The sequence below is a fragment of the Pygocentrus nattereri genome, chromosome 27, assembly GCF_015220715.1.
Source record: "Pygocentrus nattereri isolate fPygNat1 chromosome 27, fPygNat1.pri, whole genome shotgun sequence".
Taxonomy (NCBI): domain Eukaryota; kingdom Metazoa; phylum Chordata; class Actinopteri; order Characiformes; family Serrasalmidae; genus Pygocentrus; species Pygocentrus nattereri.
The window spans coordinates 17,384,899-17,412,500 of NC_051237.1; the positions used below are offsets into that span (position 1 = coordinate 17,384,899).

General features: G+C 40.7%; 2 protein-coding genes across 6 annotated transcripts in view; one reads left to right on the plus strand and one right to left on the minus strand.

Annotated features, from left to right (window-relative positions):
- Window positions 1-26,295, minus strand: part of LOC108443460 (dedicator of cytokinesis protein 7-like) — a 50,639-nt gene extending 24,344 nt beyond the window's left edge. For 3 of the 4 annotated variants that reach the window (XM_017724165.2, XM_017724164.2, XM_037535300.1), the window contains exons 1-17: window positions 25,853-26,295; window positions 21,599-21,686; window positions 17,885-18,060; window positions 17,623-17,691; window positions 17,250-17,376; window positions 14,762-14,974; window positions 14,123-14,208; window positions 13,109-13,175; window positions 12,770-12,919; window positions 11,119-11,199; window positions 10,616-10,772; window positions 8,831-8,955; window positions 8,136-8,229; window positions 7,851-8,013; window positions 1,351-1,468; window positions 536-606; window positions 281-419 (exon numbers count right to left, since the gene is read on the minus strand). In XM_017724165.2, coding sequence (XP_017579654.1) covers window positions 281-419; window positions 536-606; window positions 1,351-1,468; window positions 7,851-8,013; window positions 8,136-8,229; window positions 8,831-8,955; window positions 10,616-10,772; window positions 11,119-11,199; window positions 12,770-12,919; window positions 13,109-13,175; window positions 14,123-14,208; window positions 14,762-14,974; window positions 17,250-17,376; window positions 17,623-17,691; window positions 17,885-18,060; window positions 21,599-21,686; window positions 25,853-25,902 — 1,974 coding nt within the window. In that variant the 5' untranslated portion in view covers window positions 25,903-26,295. Of the gene's footprint in view, window positions 1-280; window positions 420-535; window positions 607-1,350; window positions 1,469-7,850; window positions 8,014-8,135; window positions 8,230-8,830; window positions 8,956-10,615; window positions 10,773-11,118; window positions 11,200-12,769; window positions 12,920-13,108; window positions 13,176-14,122; window positions 14,209-14,761; window positions 14,975-17,249; window positions 17,377-17,622; window positions 17,692-17,884; window positions 18,061-21,598; window positions 21,687-25,852 lie in introns of those variants that run through there. The other variant, XM_037535301.1, reaches the window with a different exon arrangement.
- Window positions 3,773-5,878, plus strand: si:dkey-114l24.2 (uncharacterized protein LOC107990273 homolog). 2 transcript variants are annotated; one of them, XM_037535302.1, is made up of 4 exons: window positions 3,773-4,270; window positions 5,040-5,189; window positions 5,470-5,586; window positions 5,697-5,878. In XM_037535302.1, the coding sequence occupies exons 1-4, from the start codon at window positions 3,974-3,976 to the stop codon at window positions 5,706-5,708; spliced, it is 576 nt and encodes a 191-aa protein (XP_037391199.1). In that variant the 5' UTR covers window positions 3,773-3,973; the 3' UTR covers window positions 5,709-5,878. The 2 variants fall into 2 exon arrangements, with proteins under 2 accessions (XP_037391199.1, XP_037391200.1); XM_037535303.1 differs by lacking the exon at window positions 5,697-5,878 and having other exon boundaries at window positions 5,423-5,519.
- Window positions 26,296-27,602: the final 1,307 nt, after the last annotated feature.

Sequence of the window (27,602 nt, forward strand, 5' to 3'; positions counted from 1 at the left end):
ACATACGTTTCTGTTAGCCTTCCACTCCATTTACACATCTACACCACTCTCCATCATCTAGTGTACAAAAATATAGTAACAAATAGGACACAGAGAGAGAGTCTGAGTCTATGTTAAAGCAGAGGGCTGGCAGGAGAGTTTAGTGAATTCAGGGAGATGAGGGACGGTAGGCAGAAGGTCAAAGAATGAAAGGTGATCCAGGAAAAGGGGATACCTGAAGCGATATGGCTGCTCTAGGGAGGAGTAGAGGGGAGGTAAAAAAAAAAAGGGAGGCACTCACAGTATAGCCTACAGGCGTCTCCAACGGTGTGTTCTGCTTTGGCTGACAGCTGATGTGGTAGAAGGTGAAAAGCAGGTGGTGGTTGTCAGTCAGGTTGGCAGGAATCTTCATCTTCACTTCCTCATAGAACTCAGGAGACCTGGGAAAAGAGGGAGAGAAAGAAAGAGAGAGGGCGAGAGAAAGAGACACTGATGTGTAAGAAATAACCAAATACAGCGTATATATGATAAACTGGCTGCAGGTAAGGCCTCTTACTTGTCATGGTAGATGACTGGTGTATATGCCTCCTTGTAGAACTCTGCACAGCTGGATTTCCCAAAGATGACCTGATACAAAAGACAGAAAATACATAGCTTGAGTACTACCTCTAAAATGACACTAGATGGCAGTCAAGAGTTGCAACCATGGTGATGTTCAATAAAATTAAAAAATAAAAATTCAGACTACAAAAAAGTAACACATCTGTTCTAGATAATAGAACTACGTGCAGATGCAAATCAGTCTTGTATTACAAGATGCACGTTACATTTAAGTAATCCATTGGAAAAGCTTTCACAAACTTCTTTCAATAACAGGACATTAATATTTTGATTTAACACTTCAGCCACAATCCCATATTACTTAACAAAAGAGACTACAACAGGAAGATGCAAGAGTCTTTTCTGAACAGCAAAACAACCAGGTGTCCAGACACTTTACAGGGAGTACCTTGTTGTGCTAAGACTAGAGATGAATGATAATAATTATGATGATTATTTTGATATCGGAACCACTGGCAAAAATTTGCTTTAAAAAATGGTACCAGATAAATATTTATATTTGATTTATATTTGACTAATGTTACTGTATTATTATAATTTTGTACTCCACAAGAGCTGAATGTTCAGGTGATTGTAGACTAGTGTGTTAAAATCACTGCATTTTTTTTATTTGATGGATTTGTAACTTGCAGTAATTCTACTAACACAGGGATGTTACAATCATTTTAGTGTAAATGAGCTTACATAAAAATACTCAAAACAACACAAAAACTTCAGGTACTCTGGGTCACTGTGTATGTGTGCACTCACAGGCATAGCCTGGCTGGGGTCTTCTCCTGCCATGAACTGCACCTTCACAGCAATGTTGCGCACAGAGCCCTGCCTACTGCTGAAGTTCAGACTCTGAGGATACACGTACAGCAGGTTCCTATAAAGAGAACATCATCTGTGAACTCACAGGCCAAGAGTGTGGCTTATTTTAGGTCACTGTCAAGTCAACAATACAGCAAAGTGTTTCCAAATTACCCCTCAACTCTTTAGCATTCTCTACTCTAATATACACAGTTTAAACCAATGTAGGGTGTGGTTACTCATACATTTTATATATATATATATATATATATATATATATATATATATATATATATATATATATATATGTATATATATATATATATACACACACACATATATACATATATATGTTGAAATAAAATCCTGTGGTAGTGGAAGTCCATGCAGCACGTTACAGCCTTCCTGCCCGTTTTCTTTAGTGATTTTATAACTTCAGTTATGTTCATGTTGGAGACAGTGGGGGGATCGCTGTGTCAGTAAAATATCTTCGAGATGGGACGTGTGCAACATAGCACAAAAGCCCTGGTTCGCAACGACTGAGAACTGGCGTGCAGACCGCAGGTCACTTAGCAACGAAGCCTCGCCTCACTAGTAGCAAACAAAAAAGGAGAAGAGGAAGACAGACGAACATTTAGAGACAAATGGACTTATTCCCATTTATAAGCACTGCAGCTGGTTTCTCGGTATGTTAAATCTGCAACTAGAGACTGTGAAACACTAAAAACTTGCGAAGATGAAGATAAATAGTGCCACATTTACATTCGGCGCCTCAGTCAAAATTTAAGATGGAACGGGAAAATTTGAACAAAAAGCTGGAAAATGAAAAGCGATTTCAACCTTGTAAAAACAGTCAAACTCTCAGAGACATTTTACACGAAACTATTCAACATTTGAGGAAACGTTTTCTGCTGGAAATGGAAGAAAAGCAGCTATGGCTGAGCTAAAGCTTAAAGTGGCGCAAAATAAAGTCCACGTTCTCGTTTGTATTTTTTAGCCTATTACTAGAACATCAGCACATACTGGACATAAATGCCGTGGCTCCTAAGGTGGTCGGATTTTTGTTGAAAGGATAAAATGGCTCTTCTTAACATTTGGGTTGTGACTCCTGACCTAACCTGGCTTTTAAAGCAGAGGGAGCCAGTCGGATTTCTCACTCATCCACTTGTGTTTTTGTTATGTGCCGCCACAGACTGTCCGGTCACTGCACCTCCAATTTCTGCCCTTCGTGTTCCGTCAACATTACAATATAAATTATTTATCGATTAAATCGATTGTTGACATTTATGAATTGATTCAGAATCATCTACGTCCGCATCGTGAGCAGAGCTAGACATTTAAGTATTTATAAATGAAAATATACCAAAAATATTTTTACAGAGCAAGTAGTGAGCGCTTTACTGAACAGGACGATTAGCTGGTAGTATAAATGATTAAATAAATCTAAAGCTCAAAGACAAATCATTACATGTTTAGTGATGTTATGGAAAATGCAAGGGGTCTAATGATTTTTTCTTTTAATATAAGTGTTTCATGTATCCGTTCACTCCCTAGGCTATACACCCTAGTCCTAGTTCGGCCGTTCACATCAAAAACATGGCTGCACACAATATTGTAAAACTTTACAGAAGACCTTCCATGTTTTTATCTGTTAATTGTAATATAAGAAATTTAGAACAGAATATTCAGTCAGGTGTACTGGAGCAAGGAATACATTAAAATGTGCAGAGGTACTTCGGTATTAAAACTGGGAAATGGCATTAAAGAAAAATGAAAAAGAAAAATGATCAAATGGACCCCGAACAAGCTTAAACATCAAAGAACAGCCTGACACATATCCAATGGTGACGTCGACGTGTACAAGGGCATTAAACTGTGGATGGGCTATTTTGAGTAAGACCCAAAGGCAAGGCAGATGATGAAACAAGTATGAAAGAGCACGACCTTAAAACTTTTAACTTCGGCTTAATCAAACACTGAACAGGTGATTGCAGCATGCACATGCTCCCCTCTGTCTTTGTTCCCATCCACTAGAGAAATCTATACAAACTCTTTACAAAGATACAGAAGCAAGAGGAACATTTTCTATAGGACTGAATTGAATATCTCATTCATCACAGTGGATTATCTGCATGGAATCAATTATTTTGGGTGAATTAGGTCTTAAGTGAGTAAGGGTAAGAGAGAATGTGGCATGAGCCTGACCAAGTGCAGGTTGTTATGTCCACGCTTTGACCTTTTGCCTGTGCTACATCACAAGGTCACACACTTAGACAAACACATAATCTGCTACTGCGATTGGCCCTCAGCTCAGCTCCACACTCACCATGGAGCATATAAGAGCTCCAGTGGGTCACCATAAGCCAGTTAGAGGCACACAGACCTCCAGCTACAAAAAGGCAGAAAGCAAGGAAAGAAAGCCAAGATTTACTACACAAATGAGCACTGAATGAGTGCCCATCTCAGATCCAAGACACCAGTTTTGCTTCCGTCGTACTTCTACTGACGAGCCGAGTGGCAGAATCTTAGTCGACCAAGAAAAGCTACACATTTTCCAACAACCCTTCGCAGTGACCCCAGGATGTGGGCCATTCTCTGCATCTGCATTTGTGTATGGGCATGCGACGTGTCCTCATCTCCGCTGAGAGTGCAGCGAGAGGCCAGGCTGGTCATGAACGACGAGGTGAACGTACTGATGTACGGCGTGCTGCAGTTCAGCGAGTCGCTACACCACATGTACCAGAGCACTGCAGCTAAGCTGGCCCGAGTTACCCGTGCCATTAGCAACATAGAGAATGTGGTGCAACGCCTGGGCAGGGACACAGAGCAGGCTGCTCAAAGCGAGGGCCAGATTAAAGAGGGGCTTGGCCTCATCCAGGTGAGGACACACCATCAAACACACACAAACACTTTGTGAGTCTGGGGTTGCAGTGAACATCTCCAAGCAGAAAGGCCAGAAGAGTCCAATTCTGGTCCTGGAAGGCTGCAGTCTCGCAGTTTGGCTATTTCCTCTCACATACTAAATTAGCATCCATTACCCCACAGATTGAGATCCAACCCTAATATAACATACCTGATTCATGTAAAGAAGGCCTTCAAGGACATTTAAAAATAACAGACAGGTTTGTTGGATCTGAACTCTTTGGGATGGTAGATCTCAAAGACCTGGAATGATCACCTCTTAACTAAACTGTGCCAGGCCCCAGACCACCAGGCACATGACAGCTGCGAAAGGCGGGGGCTGGGTGCATGGCATATAAACTTACTGAAGTAAATCAACCAGGGGACTCACCAAACTGTGCTGAACCACGCCCTCTAGCTCCAGAGCTGGACGCCCCTGAGGCAGGTACTTGGTAGAAACAGGAACATACTGGCTGTTTGACCAGTGTCTGAGCTATGACAAGCCTTTGGGAGGTCACATGGCGGCAAAAGTAAAAGATCAATGTGCTTACATGGACCTGGAATGTTGAAAGTGTTTTACAGGACTTCACCCTTAGCCATGAGACAGAATGACAATTACTCTGTACAACCACTATAGCTTTAACAGAATGGGAAAAAAAATAAACATACAATGCAGCAGAAGGCAGTATTAGACTGGGAGCAGCAGGAGGAGGGCAAAGGACTGAACAGCTGTTGTGTTTTTGCAGGCCCAGATGGCAGCGCTACAGGCCCAGAGTCAGCAGTACAGGGGACTGGTCAACAGGGTGGAGCTGGAAGATGCCGAGCTAAAGCAAAAGCTGATCAACCTGGAGGTGGACCTGAATAACTTCACCCCCAACAGAATCAAAGCACTGCAGGTTTGTAGCCACGTTGAGTCTCCTCTATTCAATGTACTGCTTTCAACAACAATGGTTGGCAGATATTTTTAGGAGTCTTGCCCAAGGACTGTTATTGGCTTAGCTAAACATGTCTCTGGATCTATTAACAACAGCTAACTGCTATTAACTTCTGCTAACTAGCACTGATAACCTTCATCTAGCCACACTATCAAAATGCTACCTGAACCTGTTGTTTCACTGTACAATTCCAGTTCAAATTGAAAGAAATCTCTCAATTATTCAAATATCTTCATGAAAGGAGGTGACCAAGAAGCACAACACCCTTCTAGATGACTTGATAAGCTGGACGCAGCAACAGAAACAGCAACTGGAAAGCCAAAACCAACAGCTGGCAGAGTTACAGAAACAAACAAATGTGAGTGAGCTCCCATTCCTCTGTTCCACTTTATGGTTCACTAAAAATATGTGTGTCATCAGTAACTGGCAAAACTGGTAACTCATGTCAATGCTTGCCTCTATTTTCAGTTTGTGTCATAACAGTGTTCTCGAACATCATGAGGACTTTTACCCACGAAGATGAGGCTCATCAACACTCCCATATACCTTCACAAAATCTACACATGCTCATTCAAAAACAGTAAAATGTAAATAGATGCATCTTAACCTTTGTACTCATGTTAAAAATTGAGGCAGTTTTTGTCAGATTTCTTGCACTATATATATATATATTTTTTTTTTTTTTTTCTAACTTATAATAAATTAAAAGTTCTTTTTTTACTGAATGGTGGTTTATTGTTTCATAAACTCTTTTCACATGTCATTAATAACAAAAAGGGGAAACACACTGACTGCAGTGTGGTACACAATGGAATGCAATACGTTGCAAAGCACAACACAGACTTGGAGCCCCCTTATTCAAATCCAGTCCTACAAGCACTACATCACATTTTGCAGCAGCTAACATATACAATTCAACATGTGCTGAAGCAGGAAAACCACTGCACTGGCTTGGGGCAAATTACATCTCAAGCCTAGCTCCAATGACAAACTTGTGTAAGAGAAAACGTGAGGTGTGATAAAGTCGTTTATTATCACAATGGTGATATGAGATGTGATAATACAAAAATGCAAGAGTATTGTTTCCGTGCCCCAAGTATGGACTACAAAAATGAATGGACTGTCTTTGAAGTGTATTGTTATCAAAATCATTTTCACTAGATTTTCAAGCTTATCCAACACCTAAAAATAACTGCAATAGTTTCCATGCCCAGTATGCATTAATTAAATTCTGTCCTTTCTAGATAGAAAACAGAAATAATATCAATATCCTATACTTACTCTTCTCCAACATAATATAGTTGTATAAAACAAAATAAAGTAATAACATAATTTGTATAACACTTACTGTATAATTATATATTCCAATAACTGCACATTTAACTTTTTGCATTTGCAAACTACAAGGAAAAATAACAGATGCTCCCTTAAAAAAAAAAAGAGAGAAAGAAATGATATAACTTCCAAATATTGTCATTAAATGCCATTAAATGAAATGCTCAGGAGTCATAAAATAGCTTTAAGCATATTATCCTGCATATTATAAGTCCAAGCTATAAAAAAGTATTTTTCATAAATTAGTATTTTATTAAACCTGCTTCCAATGGCAAATCTGCACCAGAATGAGAAAAACAGAAAACAGACTAAGAAAAAAGAAAAAAAAACTGCTTTTTAATATTTGCTGATCTGAAGTGGTGGTCAAGGTCACCCATGCAGATCACAGAATTATGTATTTATAGCACTGATGTCAATGCCACTAATAAGTTAGCATGGTAAATTGTATTATGCTTGTGTGCAGTGTGTTATTACAACTGACATTGTGACTGAAGTCTTCTCGTTCACATACACCTTCTAAATGTTAAGTTCCATTGATGGCTCTTTTGATAAAACCAGTTGTATGCAGCTACTACTATAGTGAATTTGTTTATCAGGATACATCAAGTGTGAAGTATCATGCAAAACACAGCGCTGATATCTGCAAAAACTAATATTAGCAACATTGACACTGGAAGAACGTCAGCAAGCTTAAGCTGGACAGTGAATGTGTGTGAGGTTTGCATAAAACAATGATCAGCAAACTAATAAAAGCAATAGTAGCAACCGTTCCCCTAGAGATCCTCAACTGTAATGGGTGAGCCATGAGCTGTGGAACAGCAAAACGGCTTCAAATGCAGCGGAGCAGGAACCACTGATCGAGTACATAATGCATGCAGCCACGGTTGTGCTCACTTGATGTCAGTGATGAAAACAGGAAACCGTTCACCCTACAGAATCATGTGATTTTCAGGTTTATGCAAACTTTGAAAATAATGGAAATAATGTAAAGCAATAAACACACTCATTATGTCTTTATACTGCTAACAAAACTCTTTAGAGTGTAAGTTGAGTAAATAAAATTGTAATTCTAAAAAATAATTCAATAAATACAATTAACTACTTTAATCTTTGGCAGCCCTGTTTTTATAGTTATTTACAGTTATTTAGGCTCATTTCTCTGCTCTATACCCTCCACCAACCGTCTGACATTCTGGCATTTTTACTGTAATAATTCATATCGCAACAATAAAAGTAAAATATGGCACACTGTGTCGTATTGATGTATCTGTGTGTTAAAAGACTGACCTGTAAGTGGTGTGAGGGGTATAAACATGACGAGTAGGAAACTCCAACACCTCCTTGGTGGGACGCACGCGCAGGTCAGGGTAGGGCTTGACATGGAGCAGCTCGGGAGACAGACAGTAGTGAGGAGCCTCAGGAGCAGGGGAAATGTCAATTTTTAACTGAGCTACAGTACAAAGAAAGAGGAGAAGAAAGAGAGAAACACAAACAGTATGTTACATTTCTCCTAAAAAACTAGTTGCGACCTCAGCTCATGTGCCCCTACTGAATGAGTAGCATGATGTTTACCTGTGACGGGTCTCAGGCGGCGCAGCACAGATGACGGCCTCCTCATATCAGCAAGAAACTTATATAGATCCTCATCACTCAGCCTGTCTCCCTCCTACAGGACAACGCAAACACTTAGCGACCACAACACAGGGTAACCTACATTCAATTAAAATTTTCAAATGGCGTTGGCACCATTTTATCAGTGACGGTTGATTTTTAAAAGTCATCATACATGGTATTATGCATTTTAAGCTCACAACTGTAAAATTAAGCTTTTTCGTGGAATACAAGAGCATACTTGGAGAACACAAGAACATTTGAATGTAAAGACCAACAGTCAAAACAGTGCGCTATGCAAAGTGTGGCTTTAAAAGATTAGTCTCTTCATTACACAGTCTTAGGTAACTAATGCTTTCAACATCAGCAAATGATATCATTTTATTCCCATGTCACTTCTGTGAAATGAACAAAGGGAGGGATGCCTTTTATACCAAGTTGGATTGGTTTCCAAGGCCTGATGACATATTACTTGCTGAGTCTTGTCATCGGCTTGTTTAGTTAGTACATGTGCTCCAAATGGTACATCACATGGAGCCAACACTTGGGCCGTTCTGTTCTGAGTGCAGGTTTAAACAGGAGTGGTTGCCCAACCCATTCCTGTTCTACGATACACAAGATCCACCCACTGTAGCTCTACAGAAAAGCCAACTGGCCTGTTTAAAGAAGTTTGTCACTGTGAGAGTGGCTGGACGGAAGTTGGTGAAGTTGCACATGTCTTCTCCCACACTCATCCTCTCAAATCCCTTCTTCTTCCTTTCGTTCCATGTTCCCTTGCGCTCTGAGAGTGGAGGGGAGAAAAATGTTCACAGTGGTGTCTTGATACATACATACATACGTACACACACACACACACACACACACACACACACACACACACACACACACACACACACACACACATATATATATATTTTGAATGTTCCTTCCTTCTTTTAGTTGTTGTAATTTTATATATTTATATATATATATATATATATATATATATATATATATATATATATATATATATATATATATAAATATAAAATTACAACAACTAAAAGAAGGAAGGAATATTCAAAATTCTGCACCATTTCTAGATCACTAATCAAATTTAGGCAAATGTGTGACATTGGGGGCAGTCGTGGGCTGGAGGTTAGGGAGCTGGCCCTGTGACCGGAAGGTTGCCGGTTCGATCCCCAGGGCCGACAGTCCATGACTGAGGTGTCCTTGAGCAAGACACCTAACCCCCAACTGCTCCCCGGGCGCCGTGGATAGTGCTGCCCACCGCTCCTGGCAAGTGTGCTCACTGCCCCCTAGTGTGTATGTGGTGTTTCACTTCATGGATGGGTTAAATGCGGAGGTGGAATTTCCCCGGTTGTGGGATCAAAAAAGTATCACTTATCACTTATTTGACCATGTCGAGGCCTTTTTACGAAAAGGTCACTGTTTTCGGTCTCATTATTTCCATTGTAGTGTTCAGAAGAACTGCAGGTGGATTTGATCTACTCAGAGACTTTTGTCACTGTTAGTGATCAGAGTCTGCGCTGGCTCAAGTCCTTTAAAGTGGACAAACACTAAGAAATTCAGAGAGTCACGTTTCTATTTTAAAGATTCTTCAGTTCACTTGTTATGTTGAAAATTTGTAATGAAAAACTTCCAGTGGAATGCAAAATAGAAGCATTTTCACTAGTGATCTCAGACATTTGGTCGCGACAGTACCTTGTAAATTCGTTTTTCCAAGAGATAGTTTGCTGCAACGGGGCATTAATATTACTGAGATTTACTGCAACCTAATCATATACACACCTGATTCAAACATGCATCCTCCAGAAATGTGCCCATTTCTGCTGTTTAATCTGCTCTAATCTGTTAATGTGATTGTGCATAGCTGCTGCATTTATTTGAAATGTAAAAGAACGCGACACAAGAAATCTGATTTTTTTTCCCGCTTGTCTCAAACTACATTACTGCACAAGAAATAGAAAAGTTATATATAATAACTTATATTATAATATAAGTAACACTTCAGTCATGTTTTATCATTAATAAATCCAGAGCAACAAAAAGAGCTTACTGATCTGAAAGGTACTCAGAATAAGATTGAGCTTAGTACATGCAATAACGAAGGAAGACTTGCACATCTATATATTGCATCCCAAGCAAGCGTTCAGTTCTGTTTGTATAGTGTTCAAATCATTCTGTTCGAGAGGGTTAATGTATTTCATATATTAGCACCCTGAACGCTAGATTAATTATTTAGTAACTGCTATGAAGTTAATATATGAATTGACATGTGGCCCACATGCTGACATTTAGGGTTTAAGGGTTAAATTAGTAGCCTGAAAATTATTCAAACTTGTCAGTGTGAGGTACTGTGCAAGAGCATGAAGGCTTTTCCCATTTAATATGCCAGAGCCATAGGGCATGAGAGGTGGAGAATGTGGAATAGGTGTAACCTGTGTCCGAATCGGAGTCAGACCGCTCCAGCCCCCCGACACTACTGACAATGTTGAGGAGGTGGATGGCCGTCCAAGCAAACGGCATTCGGAAATGACCCAGCCTACTGCATGACTGCTCTGCCTGAGCCTTCAGCTTCTCCAGCTTCTCCTTGTGCTATATAAACACACAAAGACAACGAGACAGGTTGCCTGTTGAAATCCATCAGTTAACAGCCAAAATCAACAGCACTGCACCTCTAATAGTCTAAAAGTTGCCAGGCTGGACAGAACTTGGCTACAGAATAATACAGTGACTTTAGTGGACTCTGATCATTTCAAAGAACAGTTGCAAATATTGCAGCAGTCTAGAAATTGAGAAATCAATTTATGCCTGGTGCATCTGATGACACGTATTCCCTGTATGTGCACAACCAGCACGTCTAAACTATGGGCAAACACAGAGAGACTGATGGACTGGCAGGTGCTCGCAGGCATGCACATACACACACAGACACATTTACCTTAGTAGAATCTGATTCTTTCATGACCATATATGGCTCACAGCACTCTCCTATGTCTCCCTGCTGCAGCACTTTCTCCAGCTGGAATACAGACACAAAAACACATCCACACTAAGTCCAAGCTCTCCCCAAACAAAACAGAACACACTTAAAAACTGACAAAAGACCAAGCTTCCATTTAATTTTATCTCTAATCTCTATAGCAGCTGTCACAAACCGATTAGATCTTATAACAATCTCATTTCAGCTCTAGCTCAAAACTCCAAAGCTCAAGCAATAACTCAAGGAGGTCATACTTAGAATTATTTTTGAGTTTGGTCTTGAGCATGCAAATTAAGGGTCTGGGGCTTGTCTCAACCTCTGCATCATTGGGACTCTGTCTTGGACTTGAAAATTGTTTTTGAGGCCAACTGGGAGTGATGCCTCCATCTGAGATAACTGGAAACTGAACGTTTTCTACAGGGAGATTCACTCGAAAGAGGCCCCGAATATTCTGTAATAACTCTCAATAGGACAAAGCAATCTAAACTAAACCATGTGCAATGAGCTCCTCAGTATATGGAGTTTCAAACAAGCCAGGATACCCCTGCATTGCAGTCAGACAGCCATTGTAATGTTTAACCTCTCTAATGCTTGCTGATACATTCAGGAACATGGAGCACCGAGTCGGTCTGGCAGAAAATGGAGATCATTTCCAACATCACATGTAATGCAATGAATTACACATACATCAAGATATATAGTGCATTTTTTTGCTTCAGATTGTTTCATCCTAATGGGAGTTACAACAAAATATTCAGGGCCTCTTTCGAGTGAATCTCCTGGTATCATTATTGAAAATCAACCTTCAAATAGAATAAAACAGATCTTTCTTTACATGTTGAAATAAAATCTGTTCACTGCCAATTGACCCTCCTAATAATGGCTTAACAGGATATTTATTTGTTGAGGTATATTGGTTCCAAATCTCACATATTATTCCTATATTTTCACTCAATAAGAAAAATGAACGTTATGCTGATTGGTTCATATTAAGTTGACTTTAGATTGTTTTCTGAATAAGCTTTCTGAGTAACTTTAAATAATAATAATAACAATAATAATACATTTTATTCATACAGCACTTTCATACATAAAGCAGCTCTGTGCTTTACAATAAAAAAAATGAAGTAATAAAAGTAAAATTGAGTACTACAATTTCAGAGAAGGGCTATAAACTATAACAATGTTTTCAGGCTATATAACATTTGCTATTGTTTGTTACTAAAGATAAGGTACAATATTATTTAATAATATGTGTCATGTATAATAATGACATGTACAATCAACAAATGTTTTTTTCCTCTTTTCCTCTTCTATTTTTTTATTTTGAAAAAAAAATAAATAAATCATAATCTGTGTTTGTTTTTATCCAGTTTTTTACCCAACTATTACAAAGTCTTGGTCTTGGCTCTGACTCTATGTGTCCAGGTCTCATTCTTGACTTGGACTCACCCCTCTAGGGGTCTTGACTGCCCCTAATAAGCAGTGAGATCTCCAGGAGCCAGGTTGGTGACATATGCTCTACTAGATAAGCTCTACAACGTTATAGATTCCTGACCATAACATCCCCTCACAGCCATGGTGGGCTTATGCCCCCTGGTGGCTGTACCTTTATGACCAGGAAGATATCAGGAGAGGGGTAGGTGATGGAGAAGATGGCAGAGCGGGCGAGGGTGGAGATGGCCATAACGGGGGTGTGGGAGCGCAGCAAGCTCTTCATCTGCTCTGAGTTCAGGTCAAAGTGGAAGTTCTCTGAAATCTGGGACAAGATGAAGGAGAGAATGGACAGGAAAGGAGATGGACAATTACAGAGCTACAATTACAATTTTCATCATTAAGTAAAACTATTTTAAAAGTAGTTAGTATTTTAAGTGGTTTTAGAACAATTAAGTAGTTTTGACTGCAACATAAAACCATCAAAACTGCAGCACTAAAGCTAAATATGTACCTTTTTCTTTTCCTTCACATCATACAGCGCCAGTGTCCCAAATATTGGTTCGATTTCAATTTCAAACCTAGAAGAGCAACCAAATCAAGTGTACATGTCAGAATCCTGCCCTCGTGCATTGATGGAGAAAACTATGTGGTGTATAACGGTGTTACTCTGCACTGGAGGGACAACTGCCTATGAAATCTATATTGGACCCCTCATTTAGAAAAATCCAACCTCACTCACTTAATGTCCAGTCATTTCAACCTGCATACTGCACTTTCATTAGTCTTTGTTGTTGCATTACTAAATACTATTGTTAATTCCCAGTGCACTGCTAAAAAAACACACACAACTATTATTGTTGCTTTGGTCCAACTAATGGTCTATTTTCTGTACTGCCCTATGCTCAATGATTGTATAGCTGTAGTTATTGAATATTTGGAAAATAATTGATTGTATAGTGTTTGTACAATTTGTCTGTATTTGTCTGTCTGCACTGTTGTCTGCTGCTGTTCAATGTTAAATGTAGCACCCAATCCTGAAGAACCTACATTTTGTTCCTTGTTCAACACATCTGTGATGAGAACAAAGCTGACTTTGACTTCAAATTTGAAAGACCCATTCATCTTCAACATTCATCTTCAGTTAGCTTCCATCACTCAGCACTACACACACAGCCCTGACGTCTGTTTCTCCTCTTCTTATTTATAGTGCATCTCATCCATGCTAACTGTTTTTAAACGGATCCTTTAAATCGTGCAACATGATAAGTTCATTAATTATCTTTCTCGAATCTTAAATAGCAAGTCTGGTGTACGTGCTAGTGGGAAGGGTTGCATGACTTGAGAGCAGCAACTTGTTTCAGTCCTAATATAGAGTACAGCACAGAGAGCTGTTCTTGTTTTGTTTTTTTTGTATTGGGGCCAACAAGAAATGGTTATGGCACTGATACTGTATATGAAGTATGGTATGAATGAATGCCTGAGGAATGTGTGGGTTTGGTTTAGACAGCAGGCAGATTAAACTCACTTGAGAGAAAGACACTTCACCATGATCCGCTGGCCTGTGTGCTCTCTGGGCACCTCAGGGATTGAGCACCTCTCCACAGCCTCATCCTGCCAAACACACATGCACACAACATGAGATAGAAAGCTCCACAGCAACAGTGCCATGGCAACGTTGACAAAGGCACCAGAGCAATGTGTACACAGATATAAAGAGGCACCAGCAGTGGAGATGGTAATGAGGGGATGCAATAATGCTCTAGGCGAGGGAGCTAAAAGAAAAAGAATTCAGAGAAAGGTTTATTAGACAGATGGCTAGAAAGGGGTGAAATGTTCTCTTGCGCTTCGTCTGACACTTACCATCAGGTTTTTTATAGTGTAGAGAATGAGAGAAAAACGTTTGTTTGTACAGTTTTTCCATCAGGCTCACATGTACCCACAGACCCACAGAAAATTACTGCAGGGGTCTATAATCTTATCCACAAACGATCAGTGTGGTTGCAGGTTTTCATTCCAATGAAGTGGGAGCAGCAATGATGAGTTAAAACCACAACCAAATAGACAAGCAGAATCAGGATTCCTAACTGGCAGGAAAAAAATGCAGACACAGGGGCTCTACGTAGACGGAACTGGACACCCCTGTTCCACAGTTTAAGGTTCAAACCTCGTCTGGTGCAGGATAAAGCCCCAGCAAGTCAGGGTGGCGCCCCTGCTGGCGGTTCTCAGTGTTGCGGCGGTCCATGTCCTCAGCAGCTGTGCGCTCCAGCAGAGATGACAGCAGTGCATCTGGGGATGAATTCTTCAGGTCAAAGATACTGGAGGCCCAGCTGCCCCGTGGTGTGTCATCCAGGGACACTGATCTCCTCTTAGAGTCATCCTATACAAATAGGCAAACGCATATTATGCTTAAGAGTACCATAACGGTATGCTACTCAAGCCTCAATCCCCTTGCATACACGCCCAGGTAGTTACAGTAGCAACCAAAACCAAAAACAAATAAATAAAAATACAAAATAAACACCATGTGTAGTGATTTGTCATTCTCTTTATGTTTCTTTCATCAGGAAACTGAAACTTAGTATGCTTGCATGAGCCATTTTATCATAATGATGCGCGGGTCCAAACGTGTTTAGATCATGTGACATCAATTGGGGAAAACTCGCTGTAAAAGGAAAAAAAGATTTGCATGCTCTTTGTTTAAAGCTGCTAATGATATGCTAGTGACTTTCCCACAATGTATTCAATGCAGTACATGATCTTTGAGTTACCTGTGGCCGAATACTGGAAAGAAAAAAAACGAAGAATCATCACTACTCCTTATACGCAGAAATGGTGGGAAGAAAGTAATAAAAAACCCCACAAAAAATAAAGGAAGAAAACTAAGAGCCCGGCATTGGTAAAGAACCAGAACTAGGGTAAACATCAGCATCTTGTTTTCCAGGAGGAATGACCTCATGAAGGACTTCAGACATCAATGTTGATTGTTATATACCTTAGCTCCCATCAATCATTGTCAACATGTCCAAAGTCTGAAGTTTAAATATGCATCAAAGTATAACAGTGTTTTGGTGCTGGCATACTTGCTAATAGAATTCCCACTACATACCAAGTGAATGCTATGATCAGTGTAGAAACAGAAATCGTCCACATGACTTTAGTATCCATTCTGCAGCTATTAGTATTAATGCAATAGGGTCCATCAGGAAGAATAAATAATTCACTAAGCAGTGCTGCTGACAATACACTGACAATACAGCTATCACCTGTCATTCACCCTTCAAACGAGAAGGGGGAAACTCCGTCTCTCTAACAGCAAGGGGCAGTAAAGACACCCTATATGACCCACCCCTTTAGGTGTCAGCACAGAGTTCCAAAAACATTGCCATACTGGTTGTTTCACAAGGGAGAGTAGAAAAACGCTTATTGCTCATTTAAACAGGACAGGCTTCAGTGCAAACATAAGCTGTAGTTAAAATCCTGGTAAAGTTGACACAATTTACCTTCACATGACATAGTACAATACTGGGGTAATTACTAGGAGGGTTGACGTGTGAACGGAAGATGATACATTACAATGCAAAGACTCTATTAAGGAATAATTTAAATAAACATGTCAAATAGGTAATCCACCACAGTAAATATGCCCTTTTTTTGCCCCTTTTAAGAATAGACTTCTCACTGCCACCCACTCGTGTCCTTGGTTCACCCCTGAACTAAGGGTACTGAAGGCCACTGGTCGGTGTCTTGAGTGCCTTTATAAAAAAACTGGTCTTATTGTCCACTCTCTACTTTACGGTCAACACACCCACAAATATAGGGATGCCCTTAATACTGCCCGCTCCAACTACTACTCCTCCATCATAAATAATGCGAAGTCTAGGCCAAAAACTCTTTCGAACTGTTAAAAAATTCCTCCATCCTCCTGTATCAGCGTGCCCCCATTCACCTGAGCAATGTCAGGCTTTTCTACATTTTTTTGACAAGAAAATGAATCAAATCTATAGCCTCTTTTCTTCTACTTCTCAGTCATTCACCTTTACTGATTTTCCTACTTTGAACACAAAGCTAACTTGTTTCACACTTGTTGACTTTTCTGTCTCTGAACTCATCACTAAGTCTAATGCTTCCTCCTGTCAGCTTGACTCTGCCCCACACCTCTACCCTTGCTCTATTGGTATCACTGACACAGCTTTACAGTGGTTCAGGTCATATCTTACAGACAGACACCAGTTTATTGCACTAGGCCCACAAAAGTCCTCCTCCTCTCCTGTCACATGTGGTGTCCCACAGGGCTCAGTTCTTGGACCCCTACTTTTATTAGTTTACATTTCACCCCCTGGGCAGATCATTTGTAGCCATGGCCTAAACTTCCATTGTTATGCTGATGATATTCAGTTATATCTCAGTAGACACACACCCTCAGATTCCCCTCCCAGTACACTAATTGATTGTATTTCTGATTTAAAGCTCCGGATGCACAATAACTTTCTCATGGTAAACATTGATAAAACTGAAGTCTTACTGGTTGGCCCAGCGATTTTGGGTTTGTAAAAGGCGCTACATAAATGTAACTTTATTATTATTATTATTATTATTATTATTATTATTATAACATGCCACACTCACAACCGCACCATCTAACACAACCACACCTGATCATCCTGTCGTTCCACTGCAGCAGCTTCATCTAGTTCAAACGTCTGCTTGATCAGCCCCTTCTGTTTCTCCTTCTGCCTCTCTGTGTTGTGAGGAGTCTGCATGGAGCTATAGCGCTGATACCTTAAAAAGAATGTCATTATAGCCACAAATGTCATAGATAGAATCACTTACATTGACATTTAAAATACTTTAAAAAGGTATTTCACTCCTCTTAAAAGTGCTAATATTCTGAATGACAAATTAAAGACATTGCGGGGCAAAGTCAGCAAAACAAGAGGGACTGGTTCAACCCATTTTCATATCAGTTGGTCAGGTTAGCAATTTGGGTGGAGTACTTCTTTAACAGACACAGATCCTCCTACTTACTTCCTCTGAATGATGAGCCAGTCATCGGTGTACACCCCCAACGCATCTCTAACTCTTGGATCCATTGTGCTGCAGCACAAAACAACACTGCGTCAGAGCTACTATGAAATACCAATTAATCTCTTTAATACAGTTATAAGCAGGACAGAAGAGATTATCCACGGTCAGCAGCTTATCTGCTTACCTGTGGAGGCACAAGGAGGTTATTCTGAAAGAGTACAGTGCTTGTGAGAGTATGTGTAAGAGTGCAAAGAGGGCTCACTCTTCCTCAGGCAGGGCTGGATCCAGTGTTGTGCACTCTCTCTCCTGCAGAATGAGCTCCAGGTCATCATTAGGGAACTCCAGAAGTTGCCGGAGAGGTCCAGGCTCAGGACTGGGGGCATGACTGCTCACATATTCCTCATAGTCCACCGGCTCCACTACCTCTGTAAGGGGCACCTAAAACATAGACACACAGGAAGAGAAGGTCACTAAAGGCTCGGTTATGCTCAACGCTAAATACGGATACAGATAGAGACAGAGCGCTCTGTCCATACTCTGCATTCATTTTGTCTGTATTTGTTCATGTTCTCTGAAAGCTTACAGATACGGATGAAATGAGGCTGTGGGGGCAGCGTAGCCAATAGAGACACAATGCCAATCTCTCTCATTTGTAATGTAAGGGAAAAGAATGTCACGAAGCATTTAATGGCCTCAGAGACCACCACAATCCCCACCGGTGCCTCTTTCATCTCTTTTGTAGTTGGCACATTACTATGGCCTCCTCCACAGTTGCCAAGTTTATTGTTGTCAGAAAATTTGCCCTCTAGTGGATGTACTACTTAATGTCCATGTCTACGTAAAGGACACATAAGTATGTGGGCAATGACTGTTACAATGCTTGAAACGGACTTGTTCTTTTTCACACATAAAGAGAGTGTAAAGGATCCTTAAGGTCAACAAGGCTACCTATTATTTTTATAAATCGATCAAACAATAGGCTACAACTGAATTAATAACAAATCTATGAAGCTTTCTTTGGTTCTGCTCTCTTTGCCACCACCAACACCATTCAAAGTTCCATCAGTGCAACTAGCAATTTCTTCAACAAGAGAAGCCATATCGCCCCCAGTACTCCCTGCAGTGCACTGCAATCTTATCAACCTGTAGTCAGCGTCTTGTCCATATAAGCAATTCCAGGTCGTATTTGATCATATCTACTAGAAAAGTGAATTGAGTTTTCACCTACATGGCACTCTGTGGTAAAATTACATGCACCCCACCCCCATCCCTGCTGCCATCAGGGCATTTACCGATAAGTTAAAAGTCGAATGATGATGCTATACTAAGTAATCAGCTTGCCTTTGCTCTAATAGGCTACTTTGCTGAGCAAACAGACAAGTAAACACTTCTTAAAATTTAAACGTTTACCTTGTTCATTTTGCAACCTCAACTTTTTGTCCCGCTCCCATCCACAGTCCCATATGCCTGGTTTCCATCTGCTTTAGTGATGACTGAAAATGACTGTCGTGGGTCACACTTGCCTTTAGGTGCCTTCATCGTCATCGTTTGTTATGAACACTCTCCGCAGCCGTTGCTGACTGTCTGAAGGCTCCACCATATTTAGAACGAATTTATTAATTTCTGTTTTACTGCTGTTAGATATTACTTGTACATATTCATTATTAAGTGATTATTACCATTTAATTTGAGCTATTCATTCATTTGTGAGATTTCAGTTAAATACGCTCAAATACACGTCAATATAGTACAGTATATTTTTTGTTATATGTTCTGCTGCGGATCAATCAATTTTAACCAATGAAAGTATTCAGCAATAGAAATGACAGAAGGAACAAAACAGCAATATTTTTCACTGAACCTTTTCAGAAACAGCAACGAAATCAGCTCCAGCTATTTTTAAACACGTGTTTAACAACTTAATAAAAACTTATTTTAATAATGGTCTAAAGTCTAATATAAGCACAGAAGTATTTGTTGAACGCTATTTCACTTCACTTTTCTCCGAGTAGTTTGCTACCCCTTAAAAACACTGGGTCTAACACCTGGACACCCCATTTTAAACACTTTGGCAATATCCCTAACAATGAGCCTACACCAGGAACCAAGAAAAGGATCCCTGTTTTCATCTCAGCATGTACAATCATGATTCTGTATCACAATATAAAAGAAGCATGTGAGCTCATTTAGAAAGCAGTTCAGGTCACTAAGAACCTTTTATTGTTTTGTTTAATCAGAGTACTAATACGTTGTGACTGACTGTGACTTATAGTCCTATTCATACGCGAAACAAAATAGGGCTGGCCTGAAAAGCATTTTACAGGCTTTAGGTATTTGTTGGTATTCCGGACGAGTACACGGCTATTTGTTCTCAAAATAATTCTGAAAAACAATTTTATCTACGTTTCATGATTGACCATAATTGTAAGCATGTTTCTTACAGAAGTTCATACATCCAGCGTCTTCATGCTGAATCAGCTGAAATCCAACGCACTGTGTGTTGCTATAATAGAATTCGAAATTGATGACCTCTCACTGAAGCACAGCTCTTATGAGTCACTTGTTTTTGAGTTTATGAGTCACTGTTTTCATTTTAAGCAGAATTTTATGTGGCTAGCTTGGCATTTTTTTTAACACAGAAAGCAGCACTGACGGCAACATGCATGCTGAGCTGAACACAGTCATAGCCAGGTTTAATGCAGTCATGTTTCTCTCGATGCACAGCCAAAATAGTCAACTTCACCCCCGAACCAGCAGAACTGGTCTTCCCCTCGTTCAGCACTGTCAGAATGCACCACAGCAAACAGATCTAAGGCTCTGAGCTCCCTTGTTTTTTCATCATTCTCACCGGAGCCTCGTACAGCTTGTATTAATTACTGCTATGCGTACATATTTGAGATGATTCATCGAAGTTGTTGAGTCCCCACGGAATACCAGCCTCTTACTGCACATTTGCACTGAGCATCTTTTATCTAATAATTTAAAGTGCTCCCATGATTTCTCATGCATCTGTGCTCTATTAGTTTAAACATCAAGAGGAAAGTGTGAAGAGACCAAGTTTCTGATTAGCAAACTGAGGACCAAATACCAACATAACAAACAAATACTCAGGTATTCAAACTGTTCAGCCCAGGCCCAACACAAACATAAATTCTATGAATTCCCAGATTTGCTAGGTCATGTTCTTATGTATAAGCATCAAATAAATGTGGTAACAGCCCAGAAAGCAGAAAGAGTCACTTTTTTATCTGCCTTAAAGGGTTAATAGCATTCTTATGATTACACTGTAAAAAGTGACTTGGGTTTATGAAAGGCAGTATCTAAATAAAACTTGGTGGCAGGAGGGAAGAGGATAAATCAGATCTAACCCAGTAACAAATCTAGCCTGTGTAATGTCTTGTTGTTTGCTTTGTATGACATCCTGTGGGGTATGTGATTGATAGCCTGACTTAAAGTAAAATAATGTTTAAGTTAAAATGAGCAAATATCACAAGACATAAGGAAAATTCCTCTCATCAACCTATGGAAACATCTCCAGAACACTGCAGGTCTGCCTTACAAACAACAACAAAAAAAAAATACCACTTCACATGGAAATCTGTGAGACTGAGGGAGGGTAGTGAGACTTTGAGGGCAGAAGAGAAAGCGATTGCGGTTTGCGATAATTACCACTTCCCTTTCCCGCTACTGTTCATAAAGCTCTTGGCTTTGCTCTTACACAAGGGAAAAAGAAAAGTGGTAAAGCAGCCAAAGTAAAATGCCAGGAGATTCAGGGCTGGTGTGAGAGACTGACATCACGATCTGCAGTATCAGATTGTGCTTGTAAAGCCTCCTTTCATCCGGGGTAGCTTTCAGAGCAAACACTTGGCATAATCTTTCAAATTCCACCCCCATCCTTGGAGACTGAAGCTCAGGTAAGCAAAAATAAAACAGGAAGCCACGTACTGCAAAAACAAATGAACAGACAAAAACTCACCGGCTGATGGGCCCCAGCTCGCTTCTTAGACAGCTGAGGAGAGCCATACTCCCTAGATACCTGCTTCCTGACCTCTGCGGCTACCGTCCTAAGAGACAGAGAGAGAACGAAGGAGGGATGGAGAAAGATTAACACTATTAAACTGACATATACAAAGGAAGAAAAATCAAAGCTACATAGTAAATCAGCTAAGGCATGTTTGTTGTCTAACGTTTGCTTTTTCAGTTTCTCACTGGAGCTACAAGGCCGACGTAGAAACAAATAACAGAAACTTCTATACACCAATTACGTCCATGCAAGCTACATGCTTAAGTCGTTACACACTAGCCTTGGGCTGGTGATTGATATTACTGAATATCGCAATAATTTACTAAGTGATTATTATTGTTATTTATTTCTCTTTGTTCCACCACTATTTAACCATTCTTGCTGTATAAATCTAACCTATGGTTAGTTTCAAAATGTACACGACAGAAAAGCGTGAATGTAGACGGTGAAAATTCTGAATGCCACTTAAAAATTATTGTGTAGATTTTCAGTCTGGCAAAGAATGTTGGGGTACATATAATAACACAAAGAAACTCTGTTGACTGCACAAGTAAGACAATATTTTGGTTTTTGACCAATCAACTGCAGACAACCACTTAATGTTCACAGTGTTTAATGCTGTGTTTATCATTATAAATGAGGCATTATCAGAATCTAGCCCAGGTGGTAATTACATGGTAATTATATCACCATTAGTGTAAAGGCAACATGGGACTTTAGAACTAAATCATGATGATACTGTTCATTGCACTTATTCTGCAAACAATTTTTCGTCTAAAATGACATTATCGTCCAAGCATATCACACACCTGCCTCAAGTTGCACTGTTAAGTAATCTCGAAAGGACTTGCTTATTTGGTTTCTGAATGGCATACTGTTATCTGGAAGTATGAACAAAATGCAGGCTTCAAGACAGCTGCTGCTCCTGTTTTAGCTATACAGCGCACTATTTTCACTTTGCATTGTTTTAACAGCCACTTTATTGATTAGAATAGCATGACGTATGGCCAGACACTGTCAAACAAACAATCTGCAATGAAAACTGAAACATGGATCATCAACTGCATCATGAATTTGCAGTAGATGCTGCCAAGTGGCATACTGCAGCAGCACTTCTGAAAGGGCACCAAAGCTGAGGCTTTTGAGTGATGTTGGAGTCCTGGCAGAAAACAGGCACAATGCCACAGCACTGCCCATTTACAGCCTAACAGCAAAAGAGTAGGCTCAGTCCTCAACAAAGCCCCAGCAACCCCCGCGCCCTCCTCGTCCTTTCAAAGACAGCATGCAGCTGCTCCCTCACAAACTGGCTCAGTTGTTCAAAGTCACACGAGTGTGCATACACACACACACAGCTGCCAGGGTTCCAGATCTCCCCTTTGACACTCCCCATGATAAACCCCGGCTGTCTCTCCTTATGTGTGCCACTCGTTCTATACTGCGGCGTGGTACACTCACAGCCCCATAAGCAAAGAAATACTTTTGCAAAAAAACAAAAATACTGTATTTTTTCCCCTTAAACAAAAATAGTGGATTAGCCAAGATGTGTCTGGTATCCATAGTTTTCTTCTTAAGTCTTACACTGGAGCTCAAAGGCTGGCAAAGCTGACCAATGGTCAAAAGTATGCCAAACAGCTAAAAACAGAACTTTCGTAAAACCTCTGTCTGTATTTTTGCCCATCAGACAGGCTAATGTAGTCATACTAGCACTTGGCGAAGTGCGTGTCTAAATCGAGATCAAGCTGTTAAAAGTCAATCTGAAACCAAAACTGGTCTGTTTTCACCTTGGTAGCTCATATTAAGCATGATTCCTCACATCATTTAACCCCTTAAACAGCCAAGGCCTGTTGGCGATCCCAAAGTTTTATTACACACTTCTACAACCTAAGAACAGCCAGTTTGCACTTAAGTCCCTATAGTTGCTGAATAATAAGCCTTAATATGTAATAAACCGTAGACTTTAGGGGGATAAAAGACAGTTCTTATCTGCCTTTGTTCAAAGTGTACTTAAACTAGACCCGCCTCAAAGAGGTGTACTGCTGTTTGATCATAAGTAATAATAATAACCAACAATATCATGTTTCCCTCCCACCAGCTATCATCGAGTGCAACACTCAGCTAGTGTTTTACTGAGAAAATGTGTCACGGTACAGAAGGAAAACCAATTATAATTTCCCATTCTTTCTAACTTTCTAACTAAATCTCAGATGGACCTGCTTATGATGTTTCTGGCACTGTATGACTCGATATTACGGTCTCCAAAATTGGGCAAAAGCGAAGACAAATATTTTTCTAAACACTACTGCTTTTAGTTATGCAGCATATGTTTGACCATTAGCTACATCAGCCTTGTGGGAACACCATAGCTCACAGAAGCAAACTTCAGATGCCAAGCATGTCTTGGCTGATCGACTGCGTTTGGGAGAAGAAAGAAAGAAAGAAGAAGAAAGTTGCGTGAATTTAATTTTTTGCCAAACTATTTGTCTAAGCAGAAGGGACAGCTTGAGCCTCTTAACCGCCCGCACCCTCATCCAAACAGATGCAACTGCTCGACCTACTCAACACAGGGCAACGGAGAGCAGGCCTGTGGACCGGATGAGAGACCTCTCCCCAGGGGTCCACACTGTATTGCACTACTGCAGCTGGCCAGGAACTGGTTTCCTGAGATAATGAATGTCAGAAAAGCCTTATGGAACAGTAAACGTATGTCAGTTTGAAGCTTTGCTGTATTCATCTAATGTGTGAAAAATCTTCCCACTCCATATGGATGCTCATGTACAAGGTTACAACAGGGAAGCAATAGAGCTCGGAGCAAGATCCGAAGATTCTGCGTTTTTCTACAGCTCTTCGAGAATGTCTGCAGAATATAAAGGCAATGTTTACACAGAGTCAATAATGTATGCATGAGTGCTGTATGTTTAATGGATGACCATTTCCCACCTCAACAGGAAAAAGGAAAAACCGTCTGCTCTAAAAGCAACAGCCGGAACGGGCCACACACCCTTTCCTGTATCCTGCACTCAAACAATGAAGCCGGCCACTCTGGGAGAAAGATAGGTGGGACACTAGAGAACATGGACAACTGACAGCATTATAATGAATGTTTTAGAATAAATGTGGAGGTCACATCACAGAGACACCACAACACATAAGATTTAAAATGGGCTGGTTTTCCACATAAAAGCATGCACCAACAACGCAGGCATTAGGTTGTGTAGTGTATGCATCCATGGGGCTTATGCCATGTGCCCCTGTGCCATCACAGAAGACACGCTCATGGCTCACTGCTAGTACCAGATTTAATCTGGGACAGAAATGTGTTCACCTGTACGGTGAAGTGTGACTGCGAGGCTTTCTGTCTCTCAGAGCTGCTCTCCTCGCCTGCCTGCATCACTGCCAGTACTGATGTACAGCTTCGCCATCAGGAGCGGAGTAAATAGCGAGGCAACAGTTAGAGCCGTTTCCAAACAGTTAACAGAGTTAGTCCTAAACCCAGAGAGAGCTCAACTTCAACAGAAGGAGAACTCAACCTGTGTTTCCTTGTTCTGCATTCCAAACGAAAGAAGAAGAGCGACTGACAGCGCAATGACCAAATGAAACCCGGCCTGGAGCTGTTTGTGTGGAAGAGACGGTGCTAGTTAGCCGAGTTTATCCATTAACGTTACAGGCAACAGTTGTGCTAAACTGACGACCAGTGTCTGTTCTCCGGGAATAAAACACGACCAGTGTCTGTTCTCCGGGAATAAAACACGACCATTGTATAGTGAGTATAGTGAGCATAGTGAGTATAGTGAGTATAGTATAGTGGAACTCGTCGGTGCAGCTCGCCTATTAGCTAAATTAGCTAGCTAACGTTAACGTAACGCAAGCCTTCACACACGGCCGCGGAACTTTTCCCCAGACACGGGACACAATCTCCCGGCCAAAAAATGGGCAATGCCGGTTACATGTACAGAAAAGTGTGATTCTTTCTTCGAGGAAAGACGCCAATAAGGACAGCAGTGCTGGTTTCAGACGGATCTGAGGCGCCTTTTCGGCGAGCTAAACAAAGGCTGCTCCGTCTCCAACCTCCAACCGTCGCGGTTCATGGCAACCGATCTGATCATGCGCTTTAGCGGACCGCCCGACCTAAAGGAGCACGGCGAGGGCAGCCGCCGCCTCGCTGCTCGCACTCACAGACAAAAACAACCAACAGCAGCCTGTACGGACCTGTTAATCTTGTGAGCAAACGCTCTCCGGTCACTCGCCAGGCTTGCCATCCTATCCGAGCCTGAAGCGCTGCTCCCCCGTAACTCTCTTCGTCTAAGTTGGCTGATTATTTGTTGTGCGGTACTTTGGACATCGCTTCCTTGTGTCCAGTGCAGGGCGTGCTGCTTCCTCCTAGCGGTCAGGGGCCTACATGGCCGAGCTCCACTCCTCTCCTCTCCACGCCGGCTCCGTAAACACCTGAGCTCGCTCCCTCAGCGAACAGGCGACACCCTGTGACCGAGCGAGCAGCTACAGGCTGAGAGAATCACTGGTTCCCGATCTACAGGAGGAGGTCTGTTCAAGAATCGGCCAAGAGAGCTTCCTTCACTCCGCTCCGCTCTGCCGGAAAGAATGAAAGCTGTTAAGGCAAAGGGTGGGCACAATAAACCGGTTATTCTCCGTCTGGAGTGGGAAACCATGGCACAAAGACTGCAGGGCTTAAAACGTGTAGACCCAGTTCCATAAGTCAGTATGTACATTTCCACAGATGATATAAGATTAAACAATACTGTTCACTTAGGATCTTTTTCTATCCTGTTTCAGTCACTCTGCAGATGTAGAACAGCTCTTAACCAATTGTCAACATTTGAGAAACCGTTTTTCATTAAAACTAACAATATTTTTAAGAGGTTTAAACTGAGGAATGTGTATGAAACAGATTCATGTTTTCTTTTTATATCACTAACATGATACTACTTTTAAAAACAATACATTTGTCACAGAGATTAGTTTGGTCACAGGTGTTTTCAGTCTCTCATATTACATTTTCAACTCTGTTAAACTGCTTCTGTGGGTCACAGCTCAGGAAGCATCTCACTGCATAAGAAGGCAAATCCATACTGGTCTATTATATGTGATGAATGTCTTAATGTTTTTCAGGCAGTGCATGGCTTATATGTGTTGCTGCTGTTATGTGCTTTAATGGCTGACTAATTAAAAATTTGTGAAAATAATGTAATATGTAATTTTATTTTTACTGATTTTACATACAACCCCATTTCCAAAAAAACTTGGGATGGTGTGCAAAACGTAAATAAAAACAAAATGCAATGATGTGCAATTCATTTAAATCCTATGATTAATTGAAAATTGGACAAAGACTACAAATCAAATGATGAAACTGAGAAATGTTGTTTTTTGAAAAAAATATATGCCCATTTTGAATTTGATGCCAACAATACGTTTAAAAAAAAATTGTGATGGGGGCATGTTTACCACTGTGCTTCATTACTGCTTTTAACAACACTTTGTAAGCGTTTGGGAACTCAGGAGATACTGCTGTAGTTTTGAAAGTGAAATGTTTTCCTATTCTTTGATCACATAGGATTTCAGCTCATAGGATTTCTGCCCTTCAGGCTCCCCTTTGTCATATTTTATATCTTATATGCGGCAGATGTTTTCAGTGGTGACAGGTCTGGACTGCAGGCAGGCCAGTTTAGTGGCCATGCTATTGTAATCCATGCAGAAAGTGGTTTAGTATCGTCTTTAAGAAATAAGCAAGGACTTCCCTGAAAAAGACGTCATCTAGATGGCAGCAGATGTTCCCAAAACCTGTATATATCACTCAGCATTAATGGTGCCTTCACATCTGCACATCACCCATGCCATGTGCGCTAATGCCCCCTCCTACCATCATGAATACTGGCTTTTGAACTGTGCACTGATGACAATCTGAGTGGTCTTTCGCCCAGAAATGGGGTTGTAGTTGCAC

Coding starts and splice junctions, on each gene's coding strand:
- si:dkey-114l24.2 (XM_037535302.1), top strand. CDS start 3,974: ATGTGGGCCATTCTCTGCATCTGCATTTGTGTATGGGCATGCGACGTG. Junction 4,271..5,039: donor AGGGGCTTGGCCTCATCCAG/GTGAGGACACAC, acceptor GTGTTTTTGCAG/GCCCAGATGGCAGCGCTACA. Junction 5,190..5,469: donor ACAGAATCAAAGCACTGCAG/GTTTGTAGCCAC, acceptor TCTTCATGAAAG/GAGGTGACCAAGAAGCACAA.